We start from the raw sequence: 25,842 nt of genomic DNA, 5'->3' as shown, positions 1-25,842 counted from the left end.
CTTGCGTGCTAGATTTTGGAGGCAGCTAGATTCAGTATCTGCCACTGGTGGAGTTTGCTTATAATAATAGCTACCAGACTAGTATTGAAATGGCACCGTATGAAGCATTATATGGTCAAAGGTGCTGAACTCCACTATGATGGGATGAAGTGGGTGAAACACAGATTTTGGGGTCGGAGATTGTACAACAGACTTTAAAGAAAATCAAGTTTATCCAGGAAAGAATTAAAATAGCTCAGAGTCGACAGAAAATCTATGCAGATACCCGCCGACAAGCGCTGGAATTTGGTGTAGGGGATAACGTATTTTTGAAAATTGCACCAATGAAAGGAGTGATGAGATTTGGGAAGAAGTGTAAGCTAAGCTCTAGGTATTTTGGGTCGTTTGAGATACTGAAAAGAATCGGTCCAGTTGCCTACAAGATAATGTTACTCCTAGCGTTGTCCAAAATCCACGACATATTTCATGTGTCTATGTTGAAGAAATACATCACAAAGTCGTCACATGTAATAAGTTATGAGGCACTGGAGCATGGTGATACCTTATCCTATGATGAAGTGCCAGTTTAGATCTTAGATCATAAAGAATAGGACTTATGCACTTAGAAAATTTCACTGGTAAAAGTATTCTGGTGTAATCACACAATCGAGGAAGCCTCATGGGAACTAGAAAAGAAAATGCGCAGGAGGTACCCACATTTGTTTAGCGGGACTTAGAGTTAGACAAATATTATAATAGTTCAAGTAAGAATTCAGTGGTAAGTATGCTATGTGTAAGTTCAAATGCATTTAATTGTAGATTTACATATAATGGTTTTTATGTTTGAATGGGTTTTGGGAGAGTTTTGATTTGGTTATTGTAATCTCCCAGAGCCGTTTATGCGGTATTTCTCTGCCATAAGTGAAGGTGATTAATAAAATTTCAATGGTTTCTTTTAAATGAGGACAAAAGTACTGCATAACAAATTTCGAGGACGAAATTTTTTTTAAGGATGGAAGGATGTAGAGACCCAGAAAAGAGTAATTAATGAAATAATAAAGAAATGAGGAAATTTGGTTTGGCACAGGTCAAACCGTCAACAGTTTTGGTGGAGCTCAAAAATCCGTCGACAATTTCAAGTTACTAAGGGGAGTTAAGGGTAAAACGGTAGAAACTGATTTGGTTAAAAACCAAATCATCGACGATTTTGCTCCAGGTTTGTGGCCTATATAAAGCATTCAAGTCATCTTGTGAGATAAAAATAAAACTCTCTCTTCTCACTCTCTCTTAGGGCTGCGGCCTCAACTCTCTCTTTCTTCAATTTTTGGCCCGATTTCAGCCCAAATCAACTGATAAACATCATTTCAGGATCCTAGCGATGATTCTCCGCAGTTTAATCGGAGCGGTTCGCTGTTTAGGCTTTTCAAGCACCACTCCAAAACTGGGGTAAGGAAGAAGTTTTTTAAGTTTAATTAGTTATTGGAAGAGTATGGGCTTAGGAGCATTTAAATGGTAAATATTATGGGATTGAATTGATTGAGTTAGGATATATGGATATAGGGTTTGTGCGAGCGCCGCAAGCACAGTTTTGGGAATCCCTGCAGACACATTTTCAGAAAGCAAGTAAGGGGAATAGATTATGTCAAACGTTTTCAGAAATTTTACTAATTAAATTATAATATATGATTTCTGAGTAATATATATGTTTTCCTGAGTATACAGATTTGTGAGGATGGAAAACTTGAAATGATATGTGTATGCATGAGAAAATTGGATTATTGAGTTGAGTAAAACCCTAGAGATAATTATACCTGTATTTTCAGCAGAATATTATAGTATAAGTTATCACTCAGTCTGTGTGGCATGAGTTTGAAAGTTAAGTATAATTAAACTTGTCAGTTTTTATGGTAAAACATATATAGACAGAAGCATGGTTTTTTACAGTATTATAGTAGAATCGTGCTTTATACAAAGCTACAGTATGACAGAGTTTTATACCGATTTTATACAGTATTACAGCGTCCTCTATAGGACTATAGTACAAATTTTATACAGTATTACAGCATCCTCTATCGGACTACAGTACATATTTTATACAGTATTACAGCGTCCTCTATAGGACTACAGTACATATTTTATACAGAGTAACAGCGTTCTATATAGAACTACAGTACAACATTTGATATAGAATTAAAGAATGATAGCGTTCTATATACAAATACAGATACAGATACAAATACAGTTGACTTAGTCTGGTTAGGCCCAACCATGGCTAGGTCCAGCCTACGAGCCGCACATCCCAGATCATGCAGGGTTAATACATGACTGTTGACCTAACAGGGTCTTTCAATTGGTTTTGGTGATAACAAACAAAGGATGATTTAACTTAAAAAGGTTGAGTTTTGGTGTTTTAGGAAATATGGATCAAGTGTGGTTCAAAGCAAACTTCAAATATAACTCAAGTATGGTGTAAGAGAAGATCAAGTATAAGTCAAGTATGGAGACAATTTTTCAATGATCCAAAGAGAGTCTAACATATTTGAAGCTCAAGCAAATTATTCAAAGAATCTCAAGGGCAATGAGAACTCAAGCATGATGGCTTAGGAAACATATTTGTAAGTATTTCAAAAGCCAAAATATCATTTGAAATATGTTTTGAAGCTTTTTTAAGAGTTTATAAAGATTTAAGGACCTATTTAAGAGTATTGAATTAAGTTTTATAAAGATAATAAGAGAGCAAATTAGTTTTTAAAAGAAAGATATTTATAAAACAGGATTTTTAATAGCTCAGATGACTGAACTTTTCAGTTCAGATGACTGAAGTAGAGACTTCAGATGACTGAACTTTAAGTTCAGACATCTGAAGAATTACTTCAGACATCTGAAGATTAAGTGCAAACGTCTGAAGAATTACTTCAGACGTCTGAAGATTAAGTGCAGACGTCTGAAGAATTAATGGAACAAGACAGAAAGTTGCAGTAGCAATTCAGACGTCTGAACTTGCGATTTCAGACATCTGAACCCAGACTTCAGACATCTGACCCTGTATTTAGTTTTGTTTTAAAGGGGTTTCAGGAACTTCAGATGTCTAACCTCGAATCCTCAGACATCTGAACACTGTTTAACGGGCAAAAATTTTAAAACTCTTATTTTTTTAAATTATAGCCATTTGAACCCCAAATTTTCTAACAACTTGGGAAACTCTTTAAGGAAACTCTTGCAACAAGGAAACCTACTTGGAAGCCTATAAATACATGGTTCTTGTGAATCAAAAAAAACTATCTCAAGCATTTAAAATCTCTCAAAGCTTTCTTGCTCTCAAAATCTCTTTTGATCAATCTCTTGCAAAGCTGAAAGTATTGTTGTTCTAACATTTTTGTTCATCAAATCCTGAAGAATTACTGATTTCTCATCTGGAGAAAAGGATTTTGGTGAATTCTTTGAAAAGCTTCAAAAGTTTATTTCATTCTTGATATTTTATCTTTTGAAGTACATAGTTTTGTTTTGTACTAATCTGCTCTTTGTGTGAGTTTCTCTTGTACACCAGATTTTGATATTTCTCTTGTAGATTTTGGACGATTCCAGGTTGTTGGAACGTTGACCAAACAAGGGCATATTGTTTGGAGAAGGCAGGCTCTAGCCTTGATCAAAGGAGTGGTTGAAAACAGATGTTGTTCCACTTGGTAACGGAACTGTTATAGTAGAACCCTTCGGTGTTTTGCCAAGGGTGAGGACGTAGGCTGTGTTGAAGCCGAACCTTGTAAAAAATCTTGTGTCTTTCTCTCTAGTTTACATACTATACTTGCTGTGCTGTATGATTTAAAAGTGCAGGTCACAGGTTCCAAAGAGAAAGAAACAAAGACTCTTGGTATTTAGAAAGTACGTTTCGATTAACTGTTTGCGGAAACCAAAAAGGGAGTACGTTGGTTAATCTGCGGAAATCTTGATCAAGAGAAGCACATACTAAAAGCTTATTCAAAGAAGGTGATAAACATTCACAGGGAAATCAACAAAAGCAAAATTATTCTTGATTGAGTGATTGAATTATTTTAGCTTTATTGATTGTCTTGTTCATTTAAATTACAAGTATTCTAAAGTGTGATTATCAGTTATTTGTTGTGCTTTCTTTAGTATCTAAAGAAAAAGATTATAAATTATCAAAATTAAAAGATTCCACTTCACCTCCCCTCTTGGGAAGTTATTCCTAATTTCAATGATGTTATTGTTTATCCATCCAGGGCAGTTCTTCTATGCATATATGCGTATTTACTTATACAGAGATATTATCTTATACAAAGTATGATGTGAAAGGAAAGTATGTAGTTTGAGATATACTTATATATACGTATATACAGTTTTACACAACTTCACAATGAAAGGAAAGGTAAATTATGGTTGCATATTTGAAACACTAAAACTCATATTGCCACACACTGTCAATAATCTATTCCCACTTACTGAGAGGTGTTTCACCCCAGAATTTAAACATTTCAGGAAATCCAGACAGGCGAACGGAGCGAGCTTAGAGGTAGAGGAGGTTGTGGTACTGTCCTAATTTCAAGGTAAGTGCTTGAGCTGGGGGATATGTTTTTGTATAATCCCTATGATGTTTTATAGATTTTGGGGATGTACATGTATAATTATGGAGATAGTAAAAATCTGGTATTGTATATATGGTTTAGGTATATTATGTTTTCCGTTGCATAGATAGTATGTACTTATGGACAGGTATATCCCTGGTATCCCACTTTGGGTCCGAGTTGACTGTGTTGATATTTTGTGGTATCAAAGTTTAATATGTGGAAAATATATATATATAGCAGAATATTCGGGTCGTCACATTGTTTGTAGGTGATACTCTTGGCTAATGAAAGTAGGAGAAGAGTGGAATCAAAGTTAGAACTTTGGAGAACCGCTTTAAAGTCTAAATATATAATGATAAGTAGAAATAAGAAAGAATATATGAAATATAATTTCAGTAACGTAAGGAGTATTGGAGATAAGATTAATCTTGCTAATCAAGAAATTAATAGACTTATTTGAGAACAATACTTTTTTCGGGCAAGGACTGACTTAAAGGAGGCAAAAGTATCCATCGAAACATTGTACTTAAGTGGTGATGCTAAGTTGCAGTGGCGTACCAAGTACGACGAGATATAGAATGGGAAGTGTGTAATTAATTGTTGGGCAACATGAAGAGATAGCTCAAAGACCAATTATTTCCTCAGAATGTTGAGTATAATGCTTGGCGCAAATTGCAAGACATTAAGCACACTAGTACAATGAGGGAGAATGTGAAACAATTCCCTACTTTGATGTTGGATATCTAATACATGTTAGATAAATACAAGATGTTCTATTTTCTTGAGGGGTTGAAACCATTGGCAAGAGTAGAACTTCATCAACAAAGAGTTTAAGACTTGTCTTCCGCACAAGCTGTCACGGAATGCTTAACTGACTATGCTAGAGAGAGAGTTCCATGATGTCCAAAGAGAGTGACATGGGTGGAAATAGGGGAAAGTCTTTCAAGAAGCACAAACTCAAACGCGAGGGAGCTGACACCAAGGCATCAACTTCAAAGGAATCTACATCATCTCAATCTTTCAACACATCCAATGGTAAAGGTAGGATGATATGCTTCTTATGTCGAGGTCCACATAGTTGCTAACTGCCCTCATAAGTCATCACTCAATGCTTTGCAAGATTCCATTGTGGGAGAGGCACTAGGAGATGATGATGTGAAGGAGGAAACCTCGAGGATGGGTGCAATGTAGTTACTTAGCACATTGGAGAGGCGGACAAAAGAACCAAAAATTACGCAAGCAAAAGGATTAATGTTTGTGGATCTACAGATTAATGGGAAGAACACTCGGGCTAAGTGGGCACCATGGCAACCCATAATTTTGTCTCACGATCAAAAGCGCAAAGGCTCAACTTGAACTTGGGGAAAGACTCAAGACACATGAAAGCAGTTAACTCCACAACTCAACCTACTCTTGGAGTAACCAAGCAAGTGATTGTAAAGCTTGGACAGGAATGGGACATGAAAATTTCATAATTGTGCCAATGGATGATTTCCAAGTGATACTTGAGATAGAATTCTAGAAGGAGACTAAAGCGGTACTAATGTCGTTTTCTAGTTTCCACTATTTCAAGGAAGACTACCCTTACATGGTGCAAGTCATAGAGAAGAAAGGGGATGGCGAAAAGTTTCTCTTAGCCATGCAAATCAAGAAAGAATTGAGACATGTTGAATAGATTTTTTTTTGGAAAAAGAGGGCAGCACCTCCTATCTTTACTAGAAAACCCCTCACTGAAAGAATAGACATATCTTGCCATGGTGGTGAATGAAGAAGCAAGCCAAGAGCGGTTCCCTACTGCCTCCAAGTTGAGTAAATATGAATATAAAGTTGTGTTGCCAAACAAGCTACCTCATAACTTACCTGAACAATAGGGCGTGGAGCATGAGATCAAGTTGCTACCAAGGATGAAGCCTCTTGCTAAAGGGAATATTCGATGGCACCTTTTGCTAAAGGGCAATATTGGATGGCGCCTCCAAAGTTAGCAGAGTTGATGAAGCAACTTAATGAGTTATTGGAAGCGGACAATAAACGTCCTTCCAAAGCACCATGAGAGTGGAGGGGACATAAAATTTGTTTTCTATGAAAATAAGCAATAAAAGGAGTCATTTGGTTCACAAAAATGTTTACATCATTACCACACATTCTGGGACTGTAAAAATATGCCCATGTTTTGGTTCACTCCAAGTACGATTGATTACCACCTCCATCACTTTCCTACATCTAGTTGCAATATGGTTACAACGAAAATAATTTGCATTTTAATATTCCAGACATGGGATGTAGCAGTACAATTAAAAACATTTTAAAAGGTGAAGGCACAAGCTGAGGCATTTTAACCCTTGTAAAGAAAGCTATTTAAGACTTTGAGCATTGAAGCATAAGCCCTTTGGGAACTTATTTTTTAGAAAAAAAAAATGAATAAATTTCATATATTTTTAAAAATAAAAGAAAAATTAAGAAATTTACCGAAAAAAATATACAATTCCTAAGCTAGTTGTAGGCCATTCAAGAAATACTAACTTGGAATCATTAGGTAAATCATGCCAAGAGATGGTTCCAACATCACAAAGTTCAAATTATTTTCATGATCTAAGATGCAACTTTTAGCATTTCCAATAACAAGTACAGTGGGTGTACATCAAGGTTCTACTTTGAGCCCTTATCTTTTTGTGTTAGTGATTGATGAACTCACTAAGAACATCGAAAAAAAGATCACTTGGTGTATGTTGTTTGCAAGTGATACTATCATGGCTGATGAAAGTAAGAGAGGAGTGGAATCTAAGTTAGAACTTTGGAGGACCGTGTTATAGTCTAAAGGTTTAATGATAAGTAGAAATAAGACAGAATATATGAAATATAGTTTCAATAACGTAAGGAGGAGTATTGGAGATAAGATTAATCTTGCTAATCAAGAAATTAATAGTGCTAGTAGATTTCAACATCTTATGCAAGCAGAAGGAGAAATTGAAGAGGGTGTGATACATAGTCATAGAGTTAAAGCAGGTTGTGTAAAATGGAGTGCGTCAAGCATGTTCGCTGATCATAGGATATCCTTAAAATTAATAAGATTCTATAAGATAGCTATAAGGCCAGTCATGCTCTATGGATCAAAATGTGGGGCAACTAAGAAACAACATGTACAAAAATTAAAAGTTACTGAAATTCAAATGTTAAGGTGGATGAGTGATATAACATTGAAAGACAAATTAAGGAATGAACATATTTGCAATAAAATAGGCATAGCACTAGTCGAAGACAAGATAAGGGAGGGGCAGATTAGATGGTTTGTATACTTAAAACGCAGGCTAAGCAGCGCACTTGGGAGGAGTGAGTTAGTTATTATTTTGGGTATTAAAAAAGGTAGAGATAGACCTAAAATAACTTGCAATGAGATAGTGAGAAAAGACATAATAGCTCTTAAGTTAGCGGAGGAAAATTCCCTCGAATGGATGAATTGGCAGAAAAGGATTCATGTAGACTCCAACTAGTGGGACAGTGGAACCTAAGGCTTTCTATTATTGTATTTGTGTTGTTATTGTAAGATGCCACTCTCAATAATTTTGTAAAGACTGAGGCTCGAGGCTCATATTAGGACATTCCTTTTCATATAAACAAGTGGTTGAAATTTTCTAATCAAATCTAACTTGATATTCTTCACACACCCATCAAGTATAAGCCTTGACTAAAAACATACAAAAGGGCATACCCTTTAAGTGTATGTGCATATGCTTTTTAAGTGTATGCATGCATTCTATATGCTGAGGTGTTTAAAATCAAATTTATGAATTATGACCAACATCATCCATATCCTTATCCTAGTGGTAGTTCTAGTGCTGGTCACTACCCAAAGCCAACCCCAGGACCAATCTATTGGTACGAATATTATCTAAGATAAGGTCAAAGAGGAGGTTTTGCACCTCCTTTATCAATTGGATTTTTGCTGCAAGTGGAAGAGGTAGCAGAGAAAAATATAGGCACAAGGGTTTAGCTATGTATTACCACAAGGGTTGGGAAAAGATTCTCATTCTCAAACCAAAGTGACAGCAAACGTGGAGATTATGAAGTGCCTCCACATTAATGACTTGTGATACCACATTCACTGCTCCAGTATTACTACATAATATTGTAATGAATTTCATATACACATATACACACACACACACACACTCATTTTGTCTTTGTTTTATGTCTATAATTTTTTGGTTTCAGTTTTAATTATATTTCTAAATTTTTTAATCACTAAAATAGTGAAAAGTAGAATTTTTTTTTATTTTTAATTTTTTTTGCAATCAACTCACTGAAATTAATATAAATCATGTTGCCTGTAAAAAAGTGTTTGTTGGTTGAATAAAAATCAACCAAAACATGTTAAAAGTCGTGTTTTAAAAGATTCCAAGATTATCCTTGAATCTAGGCATGGTTGTGTCTTGTGTGTGCAAGAAAAAAATTCAGGGTGGCTGACTCTGCAACACCCGCTTCTCTCATGTCCCGCAACACATGACTGTTATGTGACACTACTCAAACGCATTTTGAAACCATGCTTTAGACTTATTTTCTTAAAATACATTAGGCATTTTAGCTCATGCATCTTATGAGAATAATTCAATAAACACTTTGTTCCTTGAAACCAGTTAAATGAGTGAATATAAAAACACAAAATAATGGAAGGTCTAGGGTTCTAGCCATAAGCAGAAGAGAAGGAACATGGGATGGATATGGACTACCTCCAGTTGTGTAGCCTGTGCCCACCAAGCCTCCAATGGACTAAAATAAAACACACAAACACACACACATATAAAGAGGTATGACGAAATATGAAATAAGAAAACAGACAGACATAATTTCTTCAAATTGTTTGAAAGGATTAAGTTCTTGAACAAAATAAAGGTGAAGCAAAATTGAGAATAAACAAGACTCTGGCTCTAGCCTTCCATTCTATGTACTGGTGAAATAGCTTCCTTTGGTTCAAATGCCCAGATTGAAATCATACATGACTACCTCATCACAACAACCCCCTTCACCCACCCCTCACACAAAAGAAAGGGGGGAAAATCCTAACAAAGGGTGTCACATTTTCCATCACTTTTTTAAAATCGTCATGTAATGTGTTGTTCTTTTCCATAGCACAGCAGACTTCAGTATTCAACCATAGTCAAGAATCTTTCAAAAAAAAAACAAAACAAAAATTAACATTTTCAAAACTCACTCTTCGATGCACTCATTAGGATTGCACTATATAAAATAATTGGTGAGGAAAAGAAATGGAGGGAAAGTAAAACCCCTTGTAGCCCTCTTTTTCTCTTTAAAAGTGGAGAGATTGAGGAAAGAAACAAACTTTCTAACATGATTTCCAAAAAATACCAAAAATACCTCAAGAGAAACAAAGTTACTATCATAGTTAACACATAAAATGACAATTTATTAAAATAGTATTATATCCTTTCTTTTCTCTTCAATTATCCAAACATCAAAGAGAAATCACCTTCTTTTCTTGTCATTTCTCCAAGCTCTCTTTAGTTATCCAAACCATATGCGAAAGAAATCACTCCCCTTTTTTCTTTTATTTTCTCTCACTAAAAGAGAATATCGTCATTTCTTTTCTTTTCTTCCTAGTTATCCAAAAATAGTGTAAAACAAATTAGAAACCTAATTGAATGCATATTCTTTTTTGTCCTTGGATCAAGTGACAATTAAAAAATATGATTAGAGTAATGAAGAATACAAAATAGAGAATATTTTATTAGAGTAATGAAAGTGCAAAAGAATAAAAAATAGAGAATACTATAAAAAATAAAAAATATAATTAAAATAATTTTACCGAATTATTATATTTTTTAAACACAATTTTTAGAGCTTCAAGAACAATCCTATCGTATATGAAGGTTGAAAAATGGTGAAAACATTTCATGGATGACTTTATTATTTTCAAAATTTTAGAAATTTATAGATATTTTTATTGTAGTTTATTTTAAATTTGCATCAAAATTTTATTTTAATTTTTTCAATAGCGAATTGCGTACACAATGATTTAATCTACAAAAGTGAATTCTAGAACTAAGGCAATAAGTTGCCACAATAATTGAAAACCACAAAATAAGGTTTTCATTTTTTTTTACTCATTGGTGGTCTGCACAACAGTAATGGTTGATAATTGATATGGCATAGTAGCAGTCACAGTTTGGATGTTACGTAATGCATAATAGATACTACACGTGAATTCATTTATAAAATTAGCAAACTTGTTAATTATAGATTCACATGTTTTGACTCCAAAATCTTGCTTACTCAAGTCTATAGAAATTATTACCAAAATTTTAAATCAAGCTATATATAGCATATGCTAAATATGTGAATGTTGAGAAAATCCTTGTGGTTGTTACTAGTCACTATTTTATTGAGCATAAATCTAATATACACTAAGAAATAATACAATAATGAAACATAGACAATTGATCATATTAATACCTCAAATTTCATATCATAAACACATAAAAGCATAAACATCTAATCAAAGAATAAGGGGCATAGAGCAAAGACTAAAGACTACCTTGGTTCAATTTTAGTTTTTTATCTGATTTTTTTAGCAATTGAAGGATGTAAATGTATGTTACAAATGTAGTTTCAAACCAAAAGAAGAAAAAACTTTTAAAATATTATTTTTACTCTCCTACATAACAGAAGCTTTGTTCTTCTTCAATTAATTTGAGTTAAATTATTGCCTATTTGATAGTAAATATGATTGATATAGTTTAAAAACTCTCTTCCAAGTTCTCAAAGCTTGAAATATTTTTAAGAAGTACAAAATTACTGTAAAATATTGTTAGAGTTCGCAATTGGTCTAAAGGCATAACAGCATATAGCATGGACGGTAACAACATGTAATGGACAATAATAGCCATTACTATACCACAGTGGTGTTGGGCGGTGTTGTTGGAGATTGGGGATGGTCCAGAACACAATCACAAGCAAGCAATCACAAGGAACACAAGAGTAAAGTGGTTTAGCCAAACTCAGCCTACGTCCATGGGAGAGACGGAGTCTCACTATATCAATAGGAAATACAATAGAGGAAGAGTAACACACTCAAACTCAACTCTTAGCTCAACCTCTCTGCCTCTCAAATACAACACAGCTCACTTGCTATTTACACTGCTAATTACACTTGTATAGAACTCTACAACACACAACCTATTTTATAGGGGGGAGAGGAGACATGGATATAGAGCAGCATTTATTGAGCCAACAAATGCAGGATGTAAATCTTGACTATGGAGGAGTTGGTGCCAAAAATTAATCACGCTGGATCATGCGTGATTCATGGAGAGCATGCAATTTTTGACTTCCTCTCTTAACATTTATTGCACCCGCATATGTGGGCCAACAAATCACCCCGTCCAAAAATGTGGGGGCAACCAAGTGTCCGCTACTCTAGTGCTGCAATACTATGTCCTCACTCTAATCTCTAAGCGACCGCACCCCCTTGCGAGAGTGCCCACACCCCTTTGCTGGGGTGCTAGTGTAGTGATCATCTTCTGGATGATTTTGGTAGATCTAAGAGACCCACTGAATCTGAGCATAACTCCAATTTCTCTGTAGTCACCGTCTTTGTTAACATGTCTGCCAGGTTTTTGCTGTCAAGGATCTTCTCAACTGCTAACACCCCTTCATCTAAAAGAGTTCTGATGAAGTGATAGCGGAGTCCGATGCGTTTGGCCTTTGAGTGGAATGCTGAAGTCTTCGCCAAGTGTATGGCGCTCTAACTGTCACTATGCAAAACACTCTTCGCCTGCTTGAAACCTAACTCCGTCAACAAACCTTGTAGCCAAATCATCTCTTTGCTGGCTTCTGTCATGGCTACATACTCTGCCTCTATAGTGGATAGTGCAACAATCTTCTATATCTGTGATACCCAACTAACAGCAGTAGCATCTATTGTGAAGACATATCTAGTAGTGCTTCTTCGGTGATCTATCTCGCCGACAAAGTCTGCATCTACGTATCCCTGCAATGTCAAATCACTTTTGCCAACGCATAAATATTTGTTAATTGTACTTCGGAGATATCTTAATATCCATTTGACCACTTCCCAATGGATTTTTCTTGGATTTGACATTAATCTGCTGATGGTTCCCACTGCATGACCGAGATCTGGTCTCATGCAAACCACGGCATACATCAAACTTCCTACAATTGAAGCATATGGGATGTTGTCCATTTATTTCTTCTCTTCTTCTGACTCTAGAGACTGAGTCTTTGATAATTTAAAATGGCCGGCTAACAGTGTGCTAACTACCTTAGCATCACTCATGCTGAACCTCTTAAGAATCCACCTAATGTACTTGGCCTAAGATAACTACAGGGTTTCCTCCTTTCTGTCTTTAGTGATTCTCATTCCAAGCATCTTCTTTGCTGGACCCAAGTCTTTCATTTCAAGTTCAGTAGACAACTGATTTCTTAATTTTCTGATCTCGTCCATATTTGGTCCTGCAACTAGCATGTCATCAACATAAAACAAAAGAATTATGTAACTTAATTTATACCTCTTGAAATAGCAACAATGATCAGCGTTGCATTTGTGGTAGTCATTCTTTTGCATGAAACCGTTAAATTTCTTATATCACTGCCTTGGAGCCTATTTCAAACCATACAGACTCTTATTCAACCTGCAAACAAGTTTTTCTTTGCCTTTCTCTGCAAAACCTTCAGGTTGGTGCATGTATATCTCCTCCTCAAGAACACCATGGAGGAAAGCAATTTTTACATCTAACTACTCGAGGTGTAGATTCTATGCTGCAATAATGCTCAAAACCGACGAAATGGTCGTATGTTTCACAACTGGTGAGAAGATTTATGAGTAGTCAACGCGTTCTATCTGTTGGAAGCCTTTGACCACGAGTCTTGCTTTCTATCTTCTCGAACCATCATGCTTTTCTTTTATGTTGTACACCCATTTGTTTTGAAGAGCTTCTTTTCCCCTGGGTAACCTAGCTAGCTCCCAAGTACTGTTTTTGGTGAGGGATTTCATCTCATCTTTCAAGGCAAGTTCCCACTTGCTAGCCTTATCCACTTGACATGCTTCATCATAGCACTTTGGTTCACCTGCATCAGTTAGTAACAAGTAATTCAAATATCTCCTATTTGGTATATGAGGTTGGGAAGACCTCCTCAGTACCGGAGTAGGGGTCAAAGTTGGAGTCTGTGGTGCTTCAGTGCACCACAAGATTTGTCATCACCAAGATAAACATTGCCAAGGTTACCAGGTATATACCTATCAAGAGGAAACTATCATAGAGGGGTGCACCAAAGCACCACAGACTCCAACTCCGACAGAAGCAGGGATACGTAGATGCAGACTTTGCAGGCGAGATAGATCACCGAAGAAGCACTACAAGATATGTCTTCACAATAAGTGTCACTGCTATTAGTTGGGTATCACAGATACAAAAGACTGTTGCACTATCCACTATAGAGGCAGAGTATGTAGCCATGACAGAAGCCAGTAAAGAGATGATTTGGCTACAGGGTTTGTCGACAGAGTTGGGTTTCAAGCAGGCGAAGAGTGTTTTTCATAGTGACAATCAGAGCGTCATACACTTGGCGAAGAATTCAGCATTTCACTCAAATACCAAGCACATCGAACTCCGCTATCACTTCATCATAACTCTTCTAGATGAAAGGATGTTAGCAGTTGAGAAGATCCTTGGTAACAAAAAATCGGCAGACATGTTAACAAAGACGGTGAATACAAAGAAATTGGGGCTATGCTCAGATTCAGTGGGTCTCCTAGATCTACTGAAATCATCCAGAAGATGATCACTGCACGAGCACCCCAGCAAGGGGGTGTGGGCACTCTCACAAGAGGGTGCGGTCGCCTAGAGACTAGGGCGAGGACACAGTGTTGCAGCACTAGAGCAGCGGACACTTGGCTGCCCCCACATGTTTGGAGGGGGTGATTTGTTGGCCCACACATGTGGGTGCAATACATGTTAAGAGAGGAAGTCAAAAATTGCATCCTCTCCTTGAATCACGCATGATCCAGCGTGATTATTTTTCGGCACCGACTCCTCCATAGTCAAGATTTACAGCCTGCAATTGTCAGCTTAATAAATGTTGCTCTATATCTATGTCTCCTCTCCCCCCCTATAAAACAAGTTGTGTGTTGTAGAGGTATATACAAGTGTAATTAGCAGTGTAAATAGCAAGTGAGTTGTGTTGTATTTGAGAGGCTGAGAGGCTGAGCCGAGAATTGAGTTTGAGTGTGTTACTCCTCCTCCACTGTATTTCCTATTAATATAGTGAGACTCCCTCTCTCCTATGGACATAGGCCGAGTTTGGCTGAACCACATAACTCTTGTGTTCCTTGTGATTGCTTGCTTGTGATTGTGTTTTGGACCATCCCCAATCTCCAACAAGTGGAACATATCGGGTGATATGAACGTGAATCAGGACATTTATGAGATATCGTCCTCAGTATTGGAAGTCACTGATACCATACAACTACATAGAGCCAACAGTAACAGCAACAGAAAAAGAAAACTAGCAATGCAAACAAACATGTTGTTGCCACTTGTTTCTTTACCATACTGCAACAAAAGCAAAAAACCGAAAATAGAAATGATAGCAAACAACCCTCTAGTTTTCTTCTTTTGTATAGGGGCTAATCAATTGGTTTTAACCAATAGTGAAAACCAAACTGAACAAGTTAATTTTCTAAAATAAAGAATGATACTGAACCAGAACTGTTGGTTTTTCCAAATAATAATAATTTAATGGTCCGATTTGGTTTTTAAATTGGCTTCCAGAATGTCTCTAAGCTTTCACATTTAATTCTATTTTAAAGATTAGTTAGTAGCTTAGTATAAAAGACTTTGGGAAAGCCCATGGAGGGGCCCACACATAAGTAATCCCAAACGTCTCAGAATGTAGTGTGAAGAGAATGATATGGGGGCAAGAGTTTTTTATAAGAACATGGCAAGCTGGCATTCCTATCTATTTCTGATATAGGATGGTGTTCTCTCCCATGTGTGTACCTCACTACCTCATATGTTTCCCCACCAACAAATAACAATCCCAAATCGAACAAGGAGGAGGGATTTGTTCTCACCTCTTTTTATATAACACCCCCTTCCCCATGTCGTTGGAGTTCAAAAGCTGCCCAAGAAAGTAATATAAAAAGCTAATTAATAAAATGATTGATAAAAAATTTTAAAATTCCTATGCAAGATTCATGGAGCCATAAAAATTTTATTTGTTAATTAATAGATATATATAATTTGGTTCTTTGGTTTGGTTTATTGATAAAACCAAAACCATAACCGAAAACAGATTTAAAAAAGAAAAACGGAATTCAAAACCAAAAACTGAACCAAAGCTTAATTGAGTCCAGTTTCAGTGCAGTTTTTGGTTTTTCAGTAATTTGTACAGCCCTACATAGGTATAAATACAAGATTGCACATATTTTCCCCACTTCAATGCAACAAAGATCAGCAGACAAATCACACTGCAGTGAGTTCTTGCACAGCTTCCTCTAAGCATCATGGTACAAAATATTATTTCCGGTTTCTTCTAAAACCTTTAAACAAGAAACATTACATCAACTTGAATCTCTAAGTTCACCATTTTGATTTTTTGAATGAGAGAATAGTGATTACCCTCTAACTTCTGCTCTTAATATATTGGTCAGTGTCGCTATGTCTCATGGATATTGACTGAGTCAACTTTATCTTCCTCTGCAAAGATGTGTGAAGGATGTACAGAGAGAAAGTGTGCTAGTAGATTCAAAGGCAAGGGAGTGTGCAATTATTGTCATCTAGGATTTCATAGATCTATTATATACGCATTAAGATATAGTGGCATTGAACTTCAATTTAGATTCCACTTAAGGACCACACTGGCCACAGCTTGCCTCCATCAAGAGGAAGCACAAGAATCATCCCCATAACCAACATAGGGATCCCACTATCCCAGAGTCAAATTAAAAACATGTAACTAGGTGTTTTCAATTTTATTGTAATTGTTTCGATATATAATGATTCCTGGATCCAGGATCCAGACACGGTGACACCACCCAATCCAGCTGCCAACTCATTCCTATGCACTGAGAGAAAGCCTAAACATTGACAGATGAGTGTCTTTGCAAGGAGAGAATTCCCAAGCTTCTTCAGAAGAAAAGTGCCCACTGCCCAATCATCTAAGCTCAAGTCTGCTTATAGAAATATCAGTCTCCAACTACTGTGAATCTTAATATACTAACAAAGATTAATTCATCCCCTGCAGCATTTTGATAAAAAAGAAGTTTAAATTTTGGCTTACTTTTAAATTTCTTTTTAATCCCCATAATTTGTTATGTGTTGACCATAATTCCATATATGCGTGTTTGTGTAGGCGTGCTCCTTACTTTGAGATAAACATTATTTACTTAACTACAAAATTTTATATAGAGATGCATAAGAAGTCCAAACCATGAGACCATCAATCAAAAGTACTTAAAACTGTTGATATATTTTAGATTGATAGTTATGTATTTCATGATATACCTTAGAATGGTAGTTTCTGCTTAATAATTTCTTTTGATGTTTTTTCCAGATTTCCCATGTGTTCTTGTTGAGGTGTAACTCTAATTTAGGTGAGTTTGAAGACTTTAAAAAGGAGATGTGAAGAATTTACAGAACTTTGATGAATGAAGATAATCCCCTGTTTAGTTTAAGATAAAGTGTTAAGGAGGATTTGACAAGAATAGCAGTCACAATGCAACCTGTCAGGCTGGATGTCCTGCCACATCTTGATAGAATGTCCGTACTAGTGTGCATTGGCCATCCAATCCAGACAAAAAACAAGGTATTTTCTGGTCCAGAACTTGACACAGAGCTGAATGGGACTGCATGTCTGGTGCATGATAGACTCATTTTCCTATTTTGTATTGAGCTTGTGCTTTGGCAAGTTTCTCAATGCAACTAAACCAACATGTGGATGTGAAAAAATTGGAGAGCAATACAGGGTTTCCCAAGTTGGGAAATCAGATACTAGGAAAGCAAGGGTAACAAAGGCTATAAATAAAAGAGGCATCAAAGGGATGCCACCCAAATACAAGGAAAACAAGAGCAGAGAAACATCTTTTAAATGCATATTTTGCCTACTAACATTTTTTCACTTAAATTTTACAATTTAATGGAATTCCTTATATTCCCAAATCTACCACAAATTATTTCCACTTTCAGATGGAAGAAAATATCTACCACAGCCTTTTGATATAGAAAAGGGCAGCTTATTAGAGCAAAAGGAAGAAAAAAGTAAAATAAAGAGAGCAAGGAGTCCTCAAACCAAAAATGCCAATAGAAGAATAAAACACTCAGCTCAAAGCTGCCTAATCTCAAAGCAACAGATCTTGAAACAAACTGCACTAGAAGCCCAAGGAGATGCTCAATAACTTACCATCCCAAAGTAAAGATAGAGAAAATCACTAGCCCGAAAAGATACAACCATTCTATTCCAAACCAAAACCCCCCACAAACGGCTAAAAGAGCACAGCTCCACAACCTTCCAGCATCCTTACCCTTCCCAAAACCTACAAAAATGAAACTCAAAAGCTCCTCCACTGACTTTGGACTCACACAAACCTCACAAGTACTCCAAATAATCTACTCCACAGACCTCAAGCAAAAGAACATTGCAAAAACAAGTAAGGAACATTCTGAACTACACACAAAGCAGATATATGAAGATAAAGCCTTAGAAGTAGCAGCACATTATCAGTATTATCTATACTAAGGGCCAGGGGCCACCAGCCATATAAACATCTCTCTCTTAGAAGGGACTTTAGCCACCCATATGCATGGTTCAACCAAAATTTCAACAAACATATACTGTAACATTAACATTTGCAGAGTTGCAAAAACGACTAGCAATGTCAAAGAAGAAATTAACTGAGAAACATTTACAATCTCAAGTTTTTCTAAGGTTCCATTTGGAAGTCCAAAAGCATCAGGAAAAGGAACGGAAAATACAAAGAAATCCACCTTTTCATGCTTGGTCATCAAGGAAATTGAAATGGGGAAAAAAATGCCAAGTCAGTGAACAAAAATTTGATTTTGCACATTATATACATTTAACTTTTCCTAATTCAACCACAAAAGGGAAAATATTGGAGATATAAGATTAAACTTGATAATCAAGAAATTAATAGCACCAATAGATTTCAATACCTTGAATCTATTATGCAAGCAAAAGAAGAGATTGAAGAGGATGTAAAACATAAAGTTAAAGAAGGTTGGGTAAAATGGAGGAGTGCTTTGGGCATGCTGCGTGATCGTAGAATACCCTTAAATTAAAAGGAAAGTTCAATAGGATAGCTATAAGACAAGCCATGCTATATGGATCAAAATGTCAAGCAATGAAGAAACAATATATTCAAAAATTAAAAGTTGTTAAATGTGTATACTAAAGTGGATGGGCAGTATAACATTAAATGATAAATTAAGGAACAAACATATTCGCAATAAGTTAGGCATCACACTGGAAGAAAATAAGATAAGAGCGGGGCGGCTTAGATGGTTTGGGCATTTAAAATGCAAGCCAAGTAGTGCACCTGAGGAGTGAGTTAGTTATTGTTATTGGTGGTAGACAGGGTAAAGGTAGACTTAAAATAACTTGGAATGAGATAATGAAGAAGGATGTAATAGCTCTAAAAGCTAGTCAAGGAAAATGCCCTTGATCATGTTAATTGGTGGAAAAGGATTCATGTAGCCAACCCCACCTAGTGGGACTTAAGGCTTGTTGTTATTGTTGTATTAGAATAAATTTCATTTGTAATAGTGTTTGATATTGAGAAAATACAAAGGAAAGTGAATTTCCTATTTATTTTCCTTTCTTTTCCTTTCCTCAAATAAAATCCTCGATCCAAATTAGACCCTAGTCCTCATGAAGGAGTTCAACTGATTGTTGACAAACCAAAACATGTTTTTTCTTCCATAACACATGAAATGATGCATTTTGGAATTATTCGTAACAGATAAAAGGTAACATACCAATATGTATATTAGGTGTTGCAGCGGCTGTGGCATCAACAATAACAGTAACTGACTGATAGTCCAACGCTACTGCATCAAAGACAGTCTGCCTGATGCAATTTGGAGTTTGAACACCTATAGATGGACATTCAAGTGGATTGTAAACCATATATACAACAACTTATATTTGTTAAGAAAGTATCCTGTACTCATCAACAAAAAACATCAGTTCCAAGCTTTGGTTTTCACTTGCCAATAACAACTAAATTATTAATTCCAGAACTCTGAAGATATGAATGAAGGTGTGTGGCAAAGAAGGCACTAAAACGCGTCTTTACTAATTTATAATCCCCTTCCATTATCACTAGGCCATCAACAAGTTCTGCACCCAAACTTCCCTTAGAGGTTGGTCCTGGCTTCTCAGCCGAGTACAAGTGCTGACGGAAGAGTTCAACATCTCTTCCCAGTGGGTCATGTTCACGAACAACCTAAACCCATCATCCCAATGATAATTGTCAAGGCAAGAAAAAGCGCAAGTTCTATAAGCAAAATATGTTATTTTCTCAATTCAACTAAGATTTGAAAGTCTAGATAGAATACAGTAATAAAGGGAACTCATGTCCATGCTCTTCAAAAGGTGGTTGTGATAAATTTATTAATTTATCAATTACTTTACTTACTGAAAGAGTATATTCAGTGTAGAAGGATGTGTAGAAGCAATGCCAAAATTTTTTACTTCACTGCGACATATCTAAAATATATTGACATTGCATTGAAATGCAAAGCATGTAAACTCTAATCGTCAAATTACCCACCAATTTAATTTATTTCCTTTCATTAGTATTACTGAGGAATCAATTATCAAAAACTTAAGCCTTAGGATAATACCACAGCAAGATCTAAAAATTATAATAAAAAAAAATCAAACATAGCCCCTCAAACATAAGCTCATTGGACAAGAAAACATGCTAAAAGTACAGGCCCATCATTTTACCTTGACCTAAAATTTAGGTGAGGACTCAATAATAGATTTTATCAATGTTTTAAAAGGCTTAATCGAGACTCACCTCAAGGCAAGGCATGCCTAAAATGCCTTGAGGCTTAATTTAAAATACCAAATCCCAAAAAGGCTAACGCATTACACACTGAGGCTTACGCATTTGCACAAAAGGCATGCCTTTTGCGTCTCTTTACTTGAGGCTTATGCATTTTGAGTGTGTGATTCCAAAGTAAGATTTGGTTAGAATAACTCCATGTTTATGTAAAAGGAATGTCATAATATGAGTTGATTTCTAAAACTCTTGAACCTCAACCTTTCCAAAACAATTTAGTTGTATCTTAGATCTTGAAAAATAATTTGAACTTTGTAATGTTATAGCTATTTCTTGTCATGATTTACGCAAAGAATTTATGTTAGCAATTTTTTTGAATGGCCAACAAGTAGTTTGCAAATTATATTTGATTTTTTTTTTTTTTACATTATATTTGTGATTTTCTTAATTTTTTCTTTATTTTTAAAATCTGTAATTTATTTACAAATTTTATCTAAAAATAAAATCTCAAAAGGCTTACGTCCCAACGCCTTAAGGCTTACGCCTTGCCTTACGAATTCGCCTTTTAAAATGTTCAATGTTACTATCAAATAGGTAACAGTACTTGCCTATATCATTGTTCTAGATTCCATCGAACTCCCAGTTTGCATCAGCTGCCTATTTACAGAGAAGCAGGAAGTACTGTGGACACAAATGTCAGTAAGCATATAGGCACCATGGGTTGTTATGTCTGATAATGGCAGAAAGAAATTACTAAAAAAAAAAAAAAAGGTGGTGTAATTTGTAGACACAGAACAAACTAATGAGGTTATCAAATCCCCTACATTTTTTAATGTCTATCATGCCAAATTTCAAGTTTTTTTCTTTTCTAAAACTCCACCAACTTTAAGCAAAGACAGATCCAAGGGGGAGTTTTGTGCATAAAATGTGAAGCAACATGCTTATGATTAGAAATCATCTAAAGCAAAGGAAATGAAGGGTGCTTTCTCTCCCCCACCCATAAATCTATTAATACAGTTCAATTTAATAATTAAATTGCTTGTGCAATTACAAATTAAAATTGCATTTGCAATATTAAAAATTATCAAAGTAAACATGTGCCCTGGCCTTCCAAGAATAACATTCTATGTCTGCCACTGGCTTTAAGGCTGTGATTTGTTGCATGAAGTGGAAGACTTGGATTCAAAACTGGAGATTCTATCTCCAAATCTACAGTTGGTTTAAACACAATCAAATTTGGATTTTGCTCCAGAAAACCAGTTCCCCAGCTGAAATTAGACTTTCAAAACAAAATCATTGCTCTAAATTAAATCCAGTGACGCACAAGACAAAGCAGCCTAAGGATACCAAGTAAAACTACTTCATTAGCCAATAACCTACTACTAAGCTTCACTCCACATCCATAAAATAAATAGTGACTACTTGATATTCTGCAGTAGAAGCAGACTAATGAAGATATTAAGGCAAAAATTACGCAAGAAACAAATTTAAAAACAAAAAAAACAAAGAATTAAATTCTTGCCTACTAACTGATAAAAAATGCAAACCCAATTTGTTGAATTGCAAAAACAAACAAAGGGAAGGCAAGAAAAGAGTGACTAGGGAGTAGAGGCCCAGTACCCAAACAACAAGAATACCACGCTGTCTAGCAACTTCAACGGCCTTAATAACAGAAGGGACAATAGCTTTGCCTCCATCTACGCGCAACAAACCATCCTCAAGTATGAAATCTTTCTGCAAAAAAGGACTGCGTCAGGAAGAAGAAGCGGTGGAAGAGAAGCAGAGCCGGGCAGAGGGACAGAGAGACCTGCATGTCAATGACAAGGAGAGCAGTGTTCTTCCATTTTTCAGCCATCGAATTAGCAAAATCAGATGATGTGCAGTGGCGCCCTTCTGATTCCGAATAGAATGCTGTAGTTTGGTTGGATTTTTTGACCCAAAAACGAAGACTCCAATAAAGTGTTTGTAAAAATTGCATCATGTCTGAAAAAATATATAAGATATTTTAAAGAAAATATAATTAATACGAAGATAAGTTTATAATATTGAAGAAAATAAAGTTGTTCAAATATTATAATTTGTTTTAAAATTTTAGTTTTTAGTTTTTAAAAATTTTTAAATTTTTTTATCAAATATCTTTTATTTAACTTTTACAAAATTTTCATCTTAAAAAAGAGGTCAAAATGGAAATGGGATCCCATGCTTGAATCTCTTTATTTTTTAAAAAAAATAGAAATTAAAATTAAATTCCAATTGAGTAAATTTCTTTAAGGAATGTTGCAAAATGTTAATTTTATGTTCAGGAGGTGAAAAGAGACATGAGATGAAAGATTTACCACCACTCGTTATGTAGCCAAAGCCTAACATGAAATTCCAATTAATTGAAAAAGTCATAACAAATCATATTATTAGCCTTTAGAAAAAGTGGGATATTTACCTTTACACTTGCTTGCCAAACATAAAAGGGTTACGTACTTTTCTTTTCTTTTTTTAATTACATAGGAATTCCAGCCACCAACAAGCCCTTCGGATCCCTTGGTGTGGCACCAAACCTATGGATCAGCATCTTTTGTCCCAAAGTCTCGCTGATCAGGGCAAAATCCGGATACGGACATGGCTTCCGTACATCAATTTGACGTTCGACCAATCCGACCCCCGGGACACATCTCCTTTATACTAATGTATCATGCATAGGACTCTAACTCGCTGAATTTAATGGTAATTTATAAATGAATTGACCTTCATAGCTAGAAGATAATTTAAGGAGTTTAATTTTATTTTAAAAGTTTCGTGGGACGTTTATCATAGGAAGTATAGTTCAGGAAGTATAATAATATTTTCTCTCCAAAAAAATATATTATACTAGGAGTCCCTAAAAATTTATTAAATTACAACTCTTTAAATTAGGTATAGCCCTAGTTCTTATATTTGGAAATTTTAGTAATTATTTTGAATAGATGTAATTTTATTGACTTCGTAATATAGTGATTTTTTACTTGATGTAACAAGTGTCAAGGTTGTTGGCTTTTTTAGCCTAATTCCGTTTTGATAAATGACAAATCACAACATCTTATTTGTGATTTAAGCATGTTCACAGGATTAACCTTGAGAAAGTACAATGATCGATGCAAAATGGAAGCCATGAAACATTCAATGGCACAATACTTTGCAAACTCCATAGAGTACTCAAAGAGCAAGAGTTGAAGACTTAGAAATTTTTGTATGTATTGCATTTAGGATTGAATGTATGTATACATCTTAATGAATTTGAAGTGAAATTCTTAACCTGACCTTAGATGGGCTTTAGGGACTTAAGTTTTTCATGAAAAATCACTTTATTAAAGTAATAAACTATTTCAAAGGTTTTAAAAGAGTTTGAACATGAAAAGGCCCAAGAACTCAAAATTATAAGGCAGTTGGGCAACCGGATGCTTAGTCCGAGTGACCGAAGTTCTTGAAGTATGATCTAGACGACCGAAGCACAAGGTCGGGTGACCAAAAATCGCTATTCTGGAAATCACCTGCAGTTCGGGCGACCAAACCTTAGTCCAATCAATCGAAACTCTCAGGAAAAGTCAAGAATGGCTATTAAACAGTTATATTTTTCAAAATAAAATATATATTAAACTCTCCAATAGCCATAAAACTTATATATTCTTAGTTTGCCTATAAATACTAGGCTTAGAGAGTTAGAGAACACTTTTTGAACATCTTTGAATCTTTAAGCAATATTGATAAACATCATTCACTTCATTTGCAAGTTCGATCACCTTTATTTTTCAAAATACCCTAGAGAATATCAATTTGCTCTACTGAACTTCAAATCTTATACATTGAGAGTGTGCTAGTTTTTGTTCTTTCATTGTACACATAAACTCTTTAAGGAGCATTCTTACACAAACCCTTATATTTTCTTTCTTCATTCACAATTCGGGTTGGAATCGTGCCAAGCAAGGAGATATTGCTTGGAGAGGTATCTCCACCTATAAGGAGGGATTGTAAGAGGTAGCTCTGCCTTATTGAAGGAGTGAATAGTGGAAATCCTCAAGTGGTTGTCTTGAAGCAAGGATGTAGGTGGGTATAGCTGAACCTTGTAAAATCGCAATTTTGTTTTCTCAATCCTTAGACTCTTTAAATTTTTGCACTTGTTTGTGTGAGTATTGGTGTAATCCTAAAAGCAGGTTGAATTGGATATTTAAAAATCTAGGTCAACTTTTTAGCCTACTTTTAAAACACAACTCTTATGTCTAGTGTTAATTAAACAATCATAAGACTATAAGTATTTAAACATACAAGTGCGGAAAATTAAATGAAAGTAGGGATAGAGAAAAAAACACAGAGATTTTTACGAAATTCTGTTATTCCTGCTTACGTCCTCACCTTAAGACAATCGCTTGAGAATTTCCACTAACCACTCCTTCAACCAAGGCAGAGCCACCTTATACAACACTCTTTTACTCTGGCGAAGATACCCGTTACAACACTCCTTAAAAGTGGAGCGACCTCTCCAAGAGATATGCTCTCACTTGGCACGGTTCAAAACCTGAACCGCAAAAATACAAGTAAGTATAAGATTTTTCTATACAATGAAATGCTTTTACAAAAGCTAGTTAGTACAATGAAAAACTTAATGCACTCTCACAAGATAAGAATGAAGTTCAATAGAGTTTGGGTATTTCTCTCAAAAATATTTTTGAAATAAATAAGAGTAGATGAGAGTAGTTGATCTTTGATTTGAAAAAGAATGTATAATAAATGCTTCAAAGATTCAAGAGTAATAAATGATTTCTCCAAAAGTATTTTCAAAACAATAGTTGGAGAAGTTAGGGTTTTTCTCTCAAAATAATTTTTACAAATAAAGAGAGTAGGAGATATTTGATTTGAGAAAATGAGTATAATAAATGCCCAACAATGTAAGTGTAACGACCTGCTAATCTAATCATATAATAAAACATATTTAATAATAAGGTCAACCCGAACCCGAGGGTAACAGGGACTCATCTGACATTTACAGCGGAAACCTAAGCAACAGTAAATATAAATCACATTCTTATAACCACAAATACATAATACCATAGTTAACTATAATCCAAAACACTATGTTTATATACAATCTCCCAAAATACAAAAATAACTCTAGGATCCCACATCAAAATCTCTTGATCCTAGTTCAAACTTACCCTCCTAATGGGGTAGCACAACAAACTCAACGGAGGCCTTGAT

At 35.4% G+C, this 25,842-nt stretch overlaps 1 protein-coding gene across 1 annotated transcript in view; it reads right to left on the bottom strand.

Moving 5' to 3' along the window:
• LOC131157985 (probable inactive nicotinamidase At3g16190) overlaps window positions 1-22,608 on the bottom strand; it is a 38,760-nt gene extending 16,152 nt beyond the window's left edge. The window contains exons 1-4 of the mRNA XM_058112493.1: window positions 22,427-22,608; window positions 22,240-22,353; window positions 19,821-20,055; window positions 19,586-19,702 (exon numbers count right to left, since the gene is read on the bottom strand). Of these exons, the coding sequence (XP_057968476.1) occupies window positions 19,586-19,702; window positions 19,821-20,055; window positions 22,240-22,353; window positions 22,427-22,600 (640 nt within the window). The 5' untranslated portion in view covers window positions 22,601-22,608. The remainder of the gene's footprint in view (window positions 1-19,585; window positions 19,703-19,820; window positions 20,056-22,239; window positions 22,354-22,426) is intronic.
• Window positions 22,609-25,842: the final 3,234 nt, after the last annotated feature.

Source organism: Malania oleifera, chromosome 6 (assembly GCF_029873635.1).
Source record: "Malania oleifera isolate guangnan ecotype guangnan chromosome 6, ASM2987363v1, whole genome shotgun sequence".
NCBI classification, from domain to species: domain Eukaryota; kingdom Viridiplantae; phylum Streptophyta; class Magnoliopsida; order Santalales; family Ximeniaceae; genus Malania; species Malania oleifera.
Note: the sequence above shows the minus strand (reverse complement) of the source record. Positions and strands in the feature narration are given on the sequence as shown.